General features: G+C 42.7%; 1 protein-coding gene across 1 annotated transcript; it reads right to left on the reverse strand.

Annotated features, from left to right (window-relative positions):
• Positions 1 to 256: 256 nt before the first annotated feature.
• LOC129326317 (autocrine proliferation repressor protein A-like) lies at positions 257 to 15,961 on the reverse strand. Its single transcript, XM_054974471.1, has 11 exons — positions 15,818 to 15,961; positions 12,357 to 12,476; positions 11,804 to 11,896; positions 11,535 to 11,624; positions 8,410 to 8,539; positions 8,065 to 8,185; positions 6,716 to 6,839; positions 4,867 to 4,955; positions 4,679 to 4,763; positions 2,592 to 2,657; positions 257 to 1,433 (listed from the first exon to the last, which is right to left on the reverse strand). Exons 1-11 carry the CDS (start codon positions 15,959 to 15,961, stop codon positions 1,317 to 1,319), a joined length of 1,179 nt encoding a protein of 392 aa, XP_054830446.1. The 3' UTR covers positions 257 to 1,316.
• Between the last annotated feature and the right edge of the window lie 203 nt (positions 15,962 to 16,164).

The raw sequence follows: 16,164 nt of genomic DNA on the forward strand, positions 1-16,164 counted from the left end.
TTTCCTCTCAGTGGGCCTGAATGGCTCTGCACAAGGACACCATCAGTGCTTGGGGAGGGGGTGACTTCTCTCAGTTTGGGATGTGGACTATGGGAAAGAAGCACTTTACTCCTGCTGTCCAACCCAAATCTTTCTTTCCCCTCTTGTATTGTAGTCAATGTCTTTAACAGCAATTACTCAAATATCAGACAAAGAAAGTTTTATTAAGTATGAGAAAGAAAAAGGAAAAAAAGCCATTTATGTAGTAAAATGATAACAAGAATAATTATGTAAATATAATTTTGGCTAGCAATTTTCCATAACATACTAGCAAGATAGAAGATGCATTTTAAAATCCTATGTCCCCAAGGTGGCAAGTTACACAGATTTCCTCAAGCATCTGAGTCGGAGCTGAAATTTGAACTTTGGCCCATTTATGCAGCTTGGGATGGGCAACTTTGTCTCTGCTGCTTAGTGGATTGTGTCATTCAAGGCAAGTGAGGATCAAATGGGTAGGGTCGCCAATTGTGGTTGTGTATGGTCCATTTCAGAATAGAGCCATGTTATGAGAGAAACTGTTTTCAGTAAGGTTTGGGGGTATTTCCATTGTCACCCTAGACTGCATCCTGGATGTTTGCTCCAGAGGGGTCAATTGCAGCCCCAGGGAAGGTAGAATTGAGATGATAAAAATGTCAGTGTGGTAAGTGTGAAACTCCATTGCCTGCATGCTATTTGCTATGTTTGTATCTCATGTAGTTTGTTTCTTAGCAAAAATGGAAGACAGAAAAGACAAAGAAAACAGCCTCAGTGAAGAGCTTTTTCAGTAGCATTTTAGTTCTTATTCATCTGTCTTATTTTCTGTAGTGAAGTTTTCCAACACTCTGACTCTCTCAGCCTTATAGTTCTCTATGCCCAGACAAATGTCTGCAGTGTCTTTGCTCTTATTTTGTGATTTTTTTATCCCACCTGTTCTCCAGTGAACTCAGGACAGTATGTACGGTCCAACCCCCCATTTTTATCTTCATGACAACCCTCTAAGATTGATAAACTGAGAGAGAGTATCAGCCCCAAGCTAAAGCTGCAAGATGGCCAGCAAGCATTTGAAACTCAGCTCAGCGAGGATTTGAAACTAGGGCTTCTCAATCTTAGCTTAATATTCTAATGATGAGAACACAGTTTTTTTTAGAACCAAAGCAAAGCTATCTAACATTAGAGATTCATTTTCAGCACACTTCTACCTTGTACCTTTTCCTTTGTTATACCACTTAAGTTCTAAAACCACCACCCAAATTCCCTTAGGAAAAACAAATTGCTTCATCGTTGTTTCTTGAAGGTTTTCAGACCAGTGTTCCCTGGCATCCATCGCAATTAGGACACGGGAAAGTGTCTGGAATGATGTGGATTTCTGATGTAAACACCAACTTCCCACCACTGACATCCATTGGGAAGATGGCCTGTGAAGAAATTGTTATTCTGTTCAAAATGTAGCCTTAGATAATTTGATAGCCTAGTAGTTAAGTGGAGGAATGGACTAAGGGCTCAGAAATTAGATATGACTAAGCACTAGGGGTGTGCAAAGGCACACTGTTTCATTATTCTTGTTTCGGGTTTACCTGAAACAAGAATCTGTTTCGGATACAGGCAAAAGCCGAAACGGCTTTCGGGTCTGTTTCTGCTTGTTTCGGCTTTCTTTCGGCTTTTTCAATGGGAAAATGCCTCCGTCTTCCCGGATGCCTGGGGGAGGCATTTTCCCACCGAATCATCCCAACATTGGTGGGGACCTTCCTCTAACCCCTCTCTAACAACCCCCCAAGTTTCAGACCGATTGGACTTTGGGGGGCCATGTTATGGCCCCCCAAACCAGGTCCCCCTATCCTCGCATAAGAAAGGGAAGGGTGAGCATATTGTTAGCTTGCTGCTGCTCATCTTCTTCATTATTTCCTATGGGGAAATAATGAAGAGGCATGCTTCCTTTGCCAGGGGTGGCATTTTGCATGCAAAATATGCAAACAATATGCAAATATGTGAGGATAGGGGGACCTGGTTTGGGGGGCCATAACATGGCCCCCCAAAGTCCATTCGGTCTGAAACTTGGGGGATTGTTAGACAGGTGTTAGAGGAAGGTTCCCACCAATTTTGGGATGATTCGGTGGGAAAATGCCTCCCCCAGGCGTCTGGGAAGACGGAGGCATTTTCCCATTGAAAAACCCGAAACAACCCGAAACATTTCGGGTTATTTTCTTTCGATTAACCCGAAACATTTCGGGTTTCCCAAAACGTTTTGGATAACCTGAAACAACTTGTTTCGGGTTTCTTTCGGGTTTCAGAAACCCGAATTGCACACCCCTACTAAGCACCTTGCAAGTATGGAAGCTCTTTGTGTGTCGAGGCTTGATGGAAACATTGAGCATTGAAAAGGAAAGAGAGCCGGAGTTAGGTAAAGGGATAGTACTCTGTGATTATAGAGATGCAAAATTGTATTTTTGTTATGCCATTAGGAGCTTGGGGATAATTTGAGGACATAAACATTCATACGTGCATCTGATAGGCATAAAGTCCTACATCTGGACAGGGGAAAGAGGAGAGGAGAGTAAAAGAAACTACAACCCTACCTGAATGAAGAAGGCCCTCCATCCCTCTGCTGGAATGTCTAATTCCTTCTTATACTGACGACTTTTCTGCACAAAGATCAAAGAAGAGGAAGACAGGCAGCAGTTTTAGGATCTAGGAAACTTAACATTTCTCTAACCTGCAATACTACAGCTAACTTCATGAATAAACCACATATGTTAATAGCCAAGTGTGCACAGTCAATGGATGCTTAAATTCATGGATTTGGACCACCTGTATGCAAGGGAAATTTTTCTCCCAATGTTGGGCATCGCAAGATATGTTGGAAAATCATAAACATTGAAAAAAAGGGAGCAGGGGTAAAACAAACACAGAAAGAGAGAAGATGTTGCCTGTGTGTGCAGCAACACCTCTTATTTCAGCCTTCATGTCAGGAAGGACCCCTCCCCTTTCCAACTGGCATGGAGGTGGGTGAGTTGGCAGAGGGGAGGCTCTGCTGTCTCCTCCCCAATGGCTGACCAAATGATCCCATTAGATCAAGGCAGCAGCTGGGCACTTGCAACAGGACCGTTGTAGTAAAAAACAACCAGGCTGGAAATGGTGGTCTCCATTTGGAAGTCTCAGAACCTGTCTTTTGGGATAAAACAGGCTAGCTGGAGAAGGTTTAATTCTGCTTTGGGAACAGGACAGAGCACCTGGTTGTGAGGTTTGCCTCTGGTGATGAACAGAACTGGGACCCTTTAGGAACCTGTTCGTAACCTCACATATTGAAAAGAACTCAGACCAGAACCTGAAGCCAAAACTTGCCCCAGTTTCAGCACCTCAGCAGGGCTTTGCCAGTGACTGCCTGGAGACCTGTGCTGCTGAATTGTTCTTTAAAAACTGCTGGTACCTAAATCAATTTTCTTTGTTATTTTGGTGAAACTGCTTCAGTGATCTCTGTACTACCAATACACAGTAGAAAACTAACCTCTCAGCAGCAGCCCAAAGCCTTTGTGCCCCTTACTCTCAAGACATCTTGAAATTGAGGGGAAGGTTTCTATCACAAAACCAGCCAGGTGCCCCAAATTCATAACTGGCAGTCTGGTTCCCCTCGCTTACAAGAAGGGGTCTGCTGCAGTACCAAAAAGTAAATTTCCAGCATTTTTTGTCAAAAGCTTTTGCAGTGTCGAGTGAGAGAATAGGAACTTGATCTCATCACTTACTGTTTAATGCAATCACAACAGCAACCATTATAAGATTATCTGTACCTTGCCTACCTCACATAAATCCTACCTGGTGTGCATGTACCCAAGTTGTAATAAAAGTCTCTTAGCAAGAATGTCTTCTAATTTCTTAACTCCTATATTCCTCAAAGAAATAGGCTGACCGAATGACGTCACTTCTGCTCTGTGAATGGGAGTTGCTCTATCAACATGGAAGTTGCATTGAGCATGTTGCTCAATGCCACCCCTTCCCCCAAAGTGTTACACCCGCCCCAGCCCATAGGCATGCAACACTGAGTCTGTGGGGTGCACTAGTACTGTTTGAAATATTATTTACTGATCCACAGCAACCAAAGGAACACAGCTTTGTCAGAATAAGTACACAGTTGAGCCGTCTGCTATGATCAGCTTTTAGAAACTGTTTATTGAAATCAATACACAGACAAAAATGCCCCTCAATAGTAGTTTGAGTATGTAGCCACTTCTACTGACAGCACTCTTAAACATTTTTGCTTTGCAGTACAAAAAAAAGAGATTGAGCAGTGGTCTGCCTAATTAGCTTTGGCATAGGAACAGTTAGATGTAGGCTTACCAATCCCCCACCCAGGGCAGGGGATCTCCTGCTCCCACCTCTTCCCTCCCTTCCCCACTTATTTAGCCAGCGGGGGCCCCCCCAGCATGCCCCTGGAGGCACAGTGGCACGGTACACCCCTGCACTGCACCACGGTGTGCTTCCTTGCCCTGCCACGGTGCGCTCCCGTGCCCCGCAACGGGCCCGTTTTTGGCTGAATTAGTCCCACGGGGGGGGGGGGGTGATTCAGCTGCCTTACCATGCGCTGGGGCACTTCTGGGCCACCTTTTGACCCACATGATGACTCAGGCCATCGCAGGACACTAAGCCATGTCAAGAAAAAGACACTCACCACATGCTCAACATTGGTCTTTGTCCATTTAACATTGTTGTTCCGAAAAGAATTTCCAGCTCCTGTCCTCATTCTGAAGTCTCGCCTAGGAATATTAAAGCAGAATGGGATGTGTGTTATCTGCTGAGAAAAATCTCTGTCAGAGACCAAGTATCTACCACACTTCAATGTGGGTGGAAGAACCCTACCTGGTTCCCCCAACAGTGTCAGCATGGTAAGAGAAAATGTCATAGGGTTCCGGAGATGAATTGAAATAGATGATTCCAGTGGTATTTGTCTAGAAAAAATGAAAGATGTCAGTGAGGACAAAAGACACCAAAGATACTCCCACTTCTTAGAATCTCAGACTTGTTTCTCTGTGGTATGGTATTTTGAGTACTGGACTCAGGGAGGCCCAGATTTAAAGCCTCATTTGGTTATGAAGTTCATTTGGGTATTCTTGGAGGGGAATGCCTTTTTCTGACATTCACCATCATCCTGAAGCTGGAAGCCAAATTTCAGACACCTCCTTTTATTTGTTGATTTGTGTGCCTGCCACAGAGAACCTAGCTTACACTGGAAAGGGCATGGCAGTGGGAGATTTCCTGAGGTCACACCACCCAGGATGCTCCTATTCCCTCCCTCGTGGAATTGTTATTGTGAGGATAAAATGGAAGACAGAAGAACAACATCAGGCATTTTAGGCCCATGTTGGGGGACAGGAAGACCAGCACAAGTAGGGATGTGTGTGGAAAATAACTCCTCTTTGACAAAACAAAAGGGTTTTAAAAACTTCCCTGAGCTATCAGAACCTGTGTGGCACAATGCATAGAATGCCGTACTAGGATCTAGTAAACTCAGGTCTGAATCCTACTTCTGTCACGAAAGTTTCCTGAGTGACCTTGGGTCAACCACACAATCTCAGGGTTTGGGGGAAAATAAAATGGGGAAAAGCAGAACAATGTAAGCTGTTTTGGTTGCCCATTCGAACAAAGGCAGGGTATAACATTTGTTACAATTTTGGCCACAGCTCATAACCAAATATAATTGCTCTTTGGGTCACTTCTGCCAGTATTTCTGAAACACTTGACAGGAGGCAGACTTGCTCATTCAGTTTTCAACCTACTGTTAAATATTGTGAGCTCAGTGAACTAGAAAAAAAAGTAGAAGCACTGTATGCTTATGTACCACCCTTCTGGACAGATGAGTGCCACACGGAGAGCGGTTAAGAAAGTCAGGGTTATTGCTATCCCTGAAATACAGCTCAGGAGCTAGGGCTGAGAGGAATAGCTTATTCGAGGCCATTGAAAGACTTTATGGCAGCAGTCAGAGTCAAACCAGCAGAGAGGTTCTTTGGGATGAGTAAGTAGAACAAGAGGGCATATTTCTAGCAACCTAAATAAATATACCCTGAATTGGCAACCCCTGGCCTAATTGTTCACTCTCAGCCGAACATGATAAAATAATCCAGGATGAGGAAACTGAAGGTCAACTGCAAAGAAATCCAGGAGGACTTCCACAGATTGTGCAAGTGGGCAATAATGTGGCAAATGAAGTTCATGGTTGATAAGCGTAAGGTGATGCACACTGGAACAAAAAACCCAAACTTCAAGTACATGCTGATGGGGTTTGAACTTGTTGAGAAGGAGAGTCCTTGGTGTCATAGTCTACAGTTCAATGAAAATGTCAACCTAGGATACTGCAACAGTGAAAAAGGTAAACTCTATGCTGGGGATTATTAGGAAACAGACTGAAAATAAAACAGACAATATGTATAATTTATGATGAAAGCCTCAATTAGAATACTGTGTGCCAAAAGGACATTGGAGAGTTGGGAAATGTAGGGAAGAAGGAAATCAAGATTAAGGGGTTGGAGACCTTTTCTAGGAGGAAAGGCTGAAGAGTCTGGAACTTTTCAGGTCAGAAAAGAGACAACTTCAAACATCATTTTTCAGTAGCAGCGCCATGGGAGCATCAAACGGAAATTAGAAAGCAAGATCCAGATTCTAGTCTACTCCTTTCATGGAAGGACTTTCAGAGCATGTACATTTTTCTTACCATTGTTCTATGCCAAGAAACCGAGGGACGTGGATAATTATTTTTGACCCGCGTATAGAAAATGAGGATTGGCTTTGATAGTGTTTCTAAACCCTCAAATCTGTAATCAGCGTTTGGGATGATGCTGGAAAGGAAAAGGAAGAAAATGGTGAAACAAGTTGATTGAAGAGATTCATATACAAATCTTTTGTCCAGAAAATAAGGATTTGGGGTTCGAAACTCATCTCTCTCTCTTTTCCTCCTCCTCCGTTGTTGTTGTTGAGAGAGAGATCTCTCTCTTTTCCTCCTCCTCCGTTGTTGTTGTTGAGAAAAAGAGATTCTTTATGGAGAATGGAATGTTGTGCAACACTGGTTAGAAAGCCTTCCCTGACTAGCTTTGAAAAATAAAAGTGCTTTTCAGCATACAAAGAATTAAGGAAGTGTGTACTCACTGGAATTAAAAACGATAACAACTTTTCACCAGTGTGCATGATGTCTTCAAAAGAGAGGAGGAAAAAGTGGGTAGGGCATGCCCGAAAGTACAAATCCCCCTTTCTCTGCTCATTGTGATATTCCTAGATCATATTCCAATCACAAGAGAAGTCAGAGGAAAGGGGAAGAAGAAATCCAGTTTAATATGATTTTGCAGTCTTTTCTCATTCTGACACCCTTCCAGTTTCAGCACCTATATTTCTGGCCAATTGATAGAGCTGCTTTACATGTTGAAAAGTCCACCTGGACTGCCAACAGACTTGACCTCAGAATTCCTTGCTTAGAACTTAATTCCCAGTTATGCATCGGCCATACCTGGATCAGGCCTGTGGTGCATGGAAACTTACCCCTCCCTCCTATCATTTCCCCAAATTAAAAGGATCAAGGGAGATTCTACTTGCCCCATTGGGGAAATTATATATGTGGTATATTTGTACAAATAGGTTTATCTAACAGGGCAAATAACAGTTCCGAAGGCATGTCTCTAAGGAAAATCAAATGCAGTCAAAGCGGGGGCTTAATACTCTCTTCCTTCAATCCCAATCTGAATTGGGCTTCCATGTGCCTAAGTTTTCCTTTCTGAACACAGAACTGTCAACACAAATTCCACACAGGAAGTTTTAATTGGGCTAAAATCTTCAGTGAACTAGAGTAGCACACCAGAGGTATTTCTTTTACATGGGTGGATTAATTGACATCACAAATGGACTTGCTGGACATCATCTTGAATATGCTGCTTCCTTAAAAATTAATATTAAACCAAACCAGTGACTGTACTTCTGCTTTGTTGAGAAATTTCCCATTCTCCTTCTCCATGGGGAATAAGAAAAAATGTTGGCCGTCAGAAGGTAAAATTCACTTTTGGAGTACAGACTCACTGGAGATGCTTCTCTCCTTCTAGGTAGGGAAAGTAATAATGGGAGTTGTCAGGCATCGAGTCTTCATCCCCTGATCCAATGATTATGTACTTGGATACATTTGTGTATCGCTCATTGTATGCTGGAAAGGGAAAAAAGCAAAGGTTATGTTTGTGGCAGGTGCCTGAAAGTCCCACTCTGAGCCTGACTCCTGTTGAGCAGAATGGAAAGAGCCACTGCAGAACACAGAAGGAGAAGTGCTGCTCTTTCCATCACAGATGGATTTCAACTAGCAGTTTTAAAATTCATCCTCCCACTGCACTCTCCCTCCCTCTGTGCATATTGACAAGGATAGCATGTGCTCACCCAGTGGGTCCAAATGAGAAGCCAGAAGACTGAAACGGGGGTGGTCCAACTCTTGGGTTATATTCATCTCATAGAAGGCTCTTAGCCTGTAAGACCAGCCACAATAGGCTCGGTATTGATGGGGGAAACTCTGCACAAAATTGGAATCACAAGAGTTAGGCATGTGTCCTAGGGGAAGGCAGACTCAATATTTCTGTAAAGAGTCCAGAAGGATGATGGTTGTTGTGGGTTTTCCGGGCTGTATTGTCGTGGTCTTGGCATTGTAGTTCCTGAGGTTTCGCCAGCAGCTGTGGCTGGCATCTTCAGAGGTGTAGCACCAAAAGACACTGGACACTGAGAGATCTCTGTCTTTTGGTGCTACACCTCTGAAGATGCCAGCCACAGCTGCTGACGAAACGTCAGGAACTACAATGCCAAGACCACGGCAATACAGCCCGGAAAACCCACAACAACCATCGTTCTCCGGCCGTGAAAGCCTTCGACAGTCCAAAAGGACCTTTAAGACTAACCAACTGTACTGTAGCATAAGCTTTTGAGAATCAAAATTCTCTTTGTTAGATGCATGGAGGTGTCTAGCAGAGCCCCTTTAAGCCCGTTGCCTGTATTGGTTCAGGCTTCTAAGTTTCCACAGGCCCAGTTCTACCTTAACATCCTGGGAGCAGAATGTCTGGCTCAGCTAATTAACTGCACCTGCAAGCTGTTGCCGAGAGGGGGCCTTGAGAAACAAGGGAGTCTTATCTCAGTTCCCGCCTAGCAACGCTGATTAACGGCACCTCTGATTGGCTAGGAATCTGAGAGGGGGATGTTAGGTCCTCTCAGCCCTCAGATTGCTCCAGGCTACTTTTCCATCAGCATGAGGGAGATTTTTGCTCTATGCCAGGCCTGACGACCAGACTTGCCTGGTATAGTTTAAGGAGTATGTTAGTGAGTATAAGCCTCAAGTTTTCCTCAGAGAAATGCTAAGTTAGCCAGCTTTATGTTTTAGTTAGTCAGCTATAGTTACAATAGACAAGCTTTTATTGTTTTAAATGCCCTTTGCTTGTGCCTTAGTAGAGTGGTTCCTGCTACTTGCATACATTCTTCTGAAGTAATAAACACCTTTTATGTAAGCCTTGTGTCTGTGAGTGTCTGACCAAGTGTATGCAGAGTCCCCCAGGTTGGAAAAGAACCCGGAGTCCGGTGAGTCTCAACAGGAGGGGTAAGGGTTATTCTTCCAGGAGGCCTGCTAGGGGTTTGAGTGGCTGTAAGCAGCACTTGAAATGGCAGGCGGGAGGTAGCCCCTTGGACCCCTATCCCTGGATAGGAGGGTATGAAGAAATTGGCCTGATATATATAGGTGGTGAGGGGAGAGGGGAGTAGATGCAATCAGTATGCTTCTGATAATAAGATCAGTTTGCTTCTGGTAATGAAATTAGTTACTTCTGATAATGAGATAATCATTCATAGTCTCTATTCAATCCAAGTCCGACAGAGTTAAATTTACATATGAATTCCAATTCAGCAGCTTCTCATTGGATTTTGTTTTTGACAGGTTTCTGCTGAACTATGGTGACCTTTAAGTCCTTGATGGAATGTGCTGGTAGATTGAAGTGTTCTCTCACTGGTTTCTGGATGTTGGGACCAGTCACAGAATAGCAGCTTGTACAAAAATTACAGCATTTCAGAGTCTCTGCTGGGAAGTAAAAAATAATTGTAGGGGTGTGCACAACCCCCTGAAAAAGTCGGGGGATCCAAGATCCACATTTCAGGGACCCCCTCCCCCCAAAAAATCTAGTATTCCTGAAATCTGGTAAAGATTCTCTGATCCAGTTAAGATAGATCAGAGAATCCCAGATTTATTAGGCCATTATTCCCTAAGGGGAAAATAATCTTGGGGCTCCCTTGGATCTGGGGGTGGAATTTTCCAAGAAAACTCCAGACTGTCCTCTAAAGGGCAGGAACATTCCATTGGCCCCTGAAGAAGGTGCCCCCAGCCAGTGTCCATTATTCCTTAAAGGGGAAACATTTCAAAGGAGGATCTCAAGCAGAAACATGCAGGGGAAAGACTAGCAGAGGCCAAAGGCACACTTCCAAACACAAGAGGAAGGCAAACAGAACTATACTGAAGCAAAGGAGTGGATGGAATCCTCCCAGAACCAAAATGAATCAAGGGGACCAACATCAATAGAGAGAATCAAGTCAAAACTGAGAATTCCACCTTAACCACATTGAAACATCTTCGCCCAACTGAACCAGAGTCTCTCACAGAAGCCAGGCAGAGAAGGAGAACTCCTGCACTGGGAGGCCACTCACTTCCTCCTCCCTGCCTCACTCCTCCTTCCTCCTGCTTCTGCCTCACTACCTCCTCATTCCTGCCCCACCCTGTTTCCCCAGGAGAAGCCTAGGAAGGAGTCAGCCAGAAGTTGAAGAAATGTTTCCCAGTTTTACCCAGATTTATCCAGGGAGCTGGAACTGGTTTTCTGGACTAGATCCGTGATTCTCTGATTTGATTTGAGAAGGTTGGATTAAGCCAGTTCTGCAAAAATCCAGCTTTTCCCCGGAATCCCAAATTCAGATTACACACCTCTAATTAGTTGAATTCAGCTACATTTCACGCGCTGCCTATTCAAAGGAACACGCTGTGGCATGAATTAAGCAATGATCACATGTTGTGACTGAATGTACTGCCAACATGTAAACTTGAGAAAAAATTAGTGATCTGATTTAACAGTTGCACACAAACATGCTCAGGTTTGGTGTGCAAAATGTGTAAGGGGAAAATACTAGTGAGACCAATGGTATTACTTTCCCCAGCATACCCGAGACGATTGACTGTACAATCCAAAGCAGACATACTCTACATCAGCTGATTGAAATAGACAGTACAACTGTTCTCAGGACTCCACTGTCATACAACCAAAGATGGAAACCACCTTTTTGGAGCAGATAGGTATGAGGGAGATTGCGGGGCAGCCATGGGAAAGCAGTGAGAGCGTGCATGCAACCCAAGATTTGCGAAACATTTTTTAAACCAACGCAAAAAAAAATGTATGATGGGTTCAGTGCTACTTTTTGCTACTTGTCATTAACCTGACATTTGTATAGATGTGCTCCATGGGAATACTTGACTGAAAGTTGAATTTTACCTCTGTGAGGTTGAGAAAATCCATGCCAATGGGAATAATTGCAACAACTCTAGTGTCAACTGCTGCAGTCAGCCAAGTGATCCATCCATCCTGCAGGGTGGAGAAAGCAGATGCAATAAAACTTAAAGGGAGGAGGGGAGAAGAGAAACAGTTTTCACAGCAACTACTTGAATCTCAGAGCTTGGGGCTCAGGAGGGATGATGCACATTCAAGCAGCAATACGGCCAAGAGAGAATGAACAACGTGCTCAGTAAGGCCCTCCTACTTACCATGGAAATACCTGTCAGTGTGAACCGCGTGATGTTTTTCTTCATTGTTTTCATCATGTAGTCTGTGATCGTGTCCATGGCTCTCACGGTGGCCTGCAGAGACAAAACATGAGAATAGCCTCCTCATGGAAAGCAAGAGACGCTTACTCAGAGGTTGCCTAGATGGAAGGACAACACCATCCCCAAATGGTTTCCATGTAAGGCCTGTGTTACCTAACCTCCCATAGAATCAGCCGAGCTAGCAATTGTGGCACAGATGTTAGCTAGAACAAAATGAGCTAACATTTGCTGCTGACATGCTGGGGCTTTAATTCTTTACATGTATAGACGGCAGGGCTTTTTTTCTGGGAAAAGAGGCGGTGTAATTCTCATGAGTTTCTGGGAAGAGATGAATGTGAAACATCAGGACACATGATCTCATTTCTTAGTCCATCCCTGAACACAATTATCTGCTGACACGTAAGTCTGGAGGACAAATACAGGGTTCTTGTGAAAGAGTGCGGAGTCTCTGGGATCCGTAGCCAGCTTTGGGGGACATGAACGTGAGGATTACCTTGACCATCGGGAATTGCACAAGCCAGTGTGGTGGTGCAGCTGAGTCATTCATAAACCTCCACCAGGAATATGCAAATATATCATACCCTGTAATATTCTCACGTCCTAATGGGTGTTTCTGGAACAAAAGAAATGAGAGGAACACAGAAGGTGGATCTCCTTTGGCAAAAGAAATGGGCCTTTCCTAAATGAATATTTAAATGGATTTTGGTCCCTCCCTCTGGTGGACTTTCATCAGAAATGCAGTTTCCAGCTAACCCAACTTTAATTCTGTTTTGTATTGAAATAAAAAGCCTGCCCATTGTAGCATTGTGGTTAGGGGGACTCTGCCACAGAGGAACAGTACTGCCTATCAGGGAATCGACTGACTGGATTCAGGGACGGAGGGAAATTTCTGTACAGACAAGCCCTTCAGTACTTACATGAAAGGTCAGTGGCTGGAAGGGAACCTGCCTCAGCACTGCTATGATCCTGCAGAGAGAAAACGGTCACTTTCCCTGTGGATACCAAATGAGCTCTCAACTGCTGACTTTAGAAGCCATGTCAATAAAAGACAGTCGGGGACAACCTGAAGTGACATGGAACAGTCTCAAGTGATTCCCTACCCTTGGATAATTGTATTGCCGTCAAACATCTGTTTTTTATTACTGGATAACAGAATGTGAGACTGGATAAAATTGCTCATCAGGGGTTTATTTATATTCATGAACCACACATTCCAAATACATGAGAGTGAACTTCTGGGCAATCTTTGCAAAAATGTATAGTCCTTATATTTTGACCTCTGGGTTGTCAGAGACTCACAAATTTGGAGTTCTCCTCCATTTTATCCTCACATTAACAGCCCTGTGAGATAGATTGGGATGAGAATGTGTGACCAGCTGAAGGTCCCCCAGTAAAATTCCAGAGCAGACATGGGAATTTAAACTTCAGTTTCTCAGATCCTACACTAACTCTTTAACCCCAACACCACATATTTCTCCACCCTGAATCTATTGTCCATCAGTTTCATTGGATCTCTTTGAATTACAGTGTAATGAGAAAGGGGAGAATTGTTAGTTTCTCTATTGCTTTCTCTTCACCGTGCGTTTTTAAAAAACAGTTTATCATGTCAAAAAAGTCCTTAACCTTGCACATTATTATTGTTTTATTAGTGTGAAATAGAAAAAAAATAAAGCAAATAGAAAAAAAAGAAAAAATGCTGGCTACAAAAGCACTATTAGCAAAACAATAGAAAGATATCTATAAAAGATGTTTTACCTATCTAAAATAAGTCTGTATGCAATTCCTTTCTTCATGTGATTCATTCAAATGTTGGTAAGTTTGTAAGCTTTTCAATCCAATGATTTATGGAAAGTGGCTTTTGTCTTTCCAGTGTTGAAGTACAGGTCTTTTAGCAATTGTAAGGGCACATAGGCTCCATTTCCATTGAACATTGGTTAGATTCCAGGAGACAGTCAACTAGTTTAACAGCATATTAGCATCCTCAAAAATAAGTGCGTTTCTTAACAAGAAATTAATATGACCAATAACTTCCTTCCGAAAGAGCTGAATGAATAAACATATCCACATCATATGCTTAAGAGATGTATTTTGTGTAATTACTATTGCCAACAGTTAGACACTGTGCTTAAATCTTTAGTAAAAAGACACTGTTATCCATTATACTCAAAACATAATGTTTTGCTGAATAAGTCACAGCTCAAGAGGCATAGTAGCAACAGGAATATGGCAAAAAGCTTTATCCTGATGCTTTAGTAAAATTGGAAGGTCCAGATCATTATTCCATTCATCTCTAAGGCTCTGTGTATCATATTTATTAACTGGCCTCAAATATTTATATACAAATATTGTAGGTTTCACTTTCTGTATTGATTTAATAAGATTCTGCAAAAGTGGGGAGATTCTGAAGCACTAAGTGCTGCCAGACCATATTTGGAAACCAACAAATATTGCAATCAGAAGTTGGCAAATCATATTTAGACCTCAGTTGAAAAAATGACAAGAACTCATCATCCTTACCTATCAATTAAATTAAAATAAAAATTGCTTATCCTCCAAGTCTTCCTTAAGAGAGATTTCTTCCCAGTTATAAAGTCTGAATTTGTCCATCATGTTAGTTCAGCAAGTGAGAATGGTTCAAGTTAATATTGTTGTGATATCATACACCATACTTCTCTTGCGGCAGAAATTGTTGGAGGAACAAAATCCATTTTAACCTAAGTAGATTTCACTTCAAAAAGAGGTCTCTAAAAGATCCCAAGATGGATACTCCAGTTGAGGTGAGAGATCCCAAAACTTGGTACACTAAAAAATACACCTGATGTTAAGCACTAAGGTCTGAAACCAAGTATTTATGAATCTATCTACAAGGTATATGAAAGGGATTGAATGCATTACATATATAATTCAAGATATAATATTTATTTTGAGTGTTTTTATTTTACCCCATAATGACAGGTTTAGGATTGCCCATCTATCCAAATCCAATGATATATCCAAGATCAGTTGATTAAAAATCAACAAAATCATATCCTTAATGTTCATTGGGATCAATATTCCAATATAAGTAATTGCATCAGGCCATCAACGAAAATATTCTTCAATAACAGCACTCTAGGACATATTGTCTTCCAGTGCCATCAATTCTGATTTTGTCCAATTTATTGAATAACCAGACAGATCACCAATCATTATTAATGAAACTCATTAATTCAGGAATGGAAGACTGGCATTCTGAAATAAATAATAAAAGTTCATCTCCATATATAATAATCTTAAACTTTAAAAGTTTATGTATAAAGCCATGTTTATTATTACTTTGCCTAATAGCACAAGTCAGAAGTTCTAAACATAAATCAAAAATGAGAGGAGTAAGAAGACAACTTTGTTTAGTTTCTCTTTCAAGAGGGAATGGTGCGGACAAATACCATTGGTTTATAGGGGATGAACACAAGATTCTAGTCCATTTCAAAAATTCACAAGGGAAACCAAATTTAGTCAAGGTAGAGAAAATAAATTCCCAGTATATTTTGTCCAACACTTTTTCAGCATCACATGAAAGCATACCAACTTCATCAGATCTCTTTCTACTTAATGCAACCAGTTCAGCAACCAATCCAAGATTATCATATCCTTGCCTACTTTATATAAACCCTACCTAGTCTGCATATATCAACGTTCTAATATGCTTTTTTAAAAAAAAATCCATTTCTTAACAGGTGTGTCTGTATAGCTCCTCTCTATGCTGCTGGGGTCTGAGATGCCAGGCAGATGGCTGTGGCAGCCAGGGATTTTCCTAGATTGGTGCTTCCATGTGGAATACCAGGCCGGGGAGGTCGGAGCATGCCTGTGGTGGTAGAAGCACGGGCCAGCTCTCTTGCAGTACTTGCAGGGTTAACAGTCTCAATTGGATCAGATGAGCTGGCCGTGCCACCAGTTTGTGACCTCCCCACCCACCATCTCCAGGGAGGTGTTTTGCGTCGTAGCAAGCAGCCCTTCTGCACTAGTATGGGGACACAGGCCAGCAGCTGCAGGGGGTTTCAGGATGGCCATGGCAGCTGCTGGAACAAGGTTGCTGTGAGCACCTTCCTGGCAGGGCATGGCCAAGAGTGGTTCTTGATAGGACACTTCCCCATCTACATAGTGACATCCTTTCTGGCAGCTGGAGGGGTGGTGGCAGGGAGCTTGGTCACCCCGTTCACAACAGAAACTGCTGCTGGGTGGCAAAGTTGTGGGGCATGACACAGACAGCCACAAGCTTCACTACCAGCATGGGTTGCATCACCTGGCAGCACACCATATGA

The sequence above is a fragment of the Eublepharis macularius genome, chromosome 3 (genome assembly GCF_028583425.1).
Source record: "Eublepharis macularius isolate TG4126 chromosome 3, MPM_Emac_v1.0, whole genome shotgun sequence".
In the NCBI taxonomy this organism is placed as follows: Eukaryota; Metazoa; Chordata; class Lepidosauria; order Squamata; family Eublepharidae; genus Eublepharis; species Eublepharis macularius.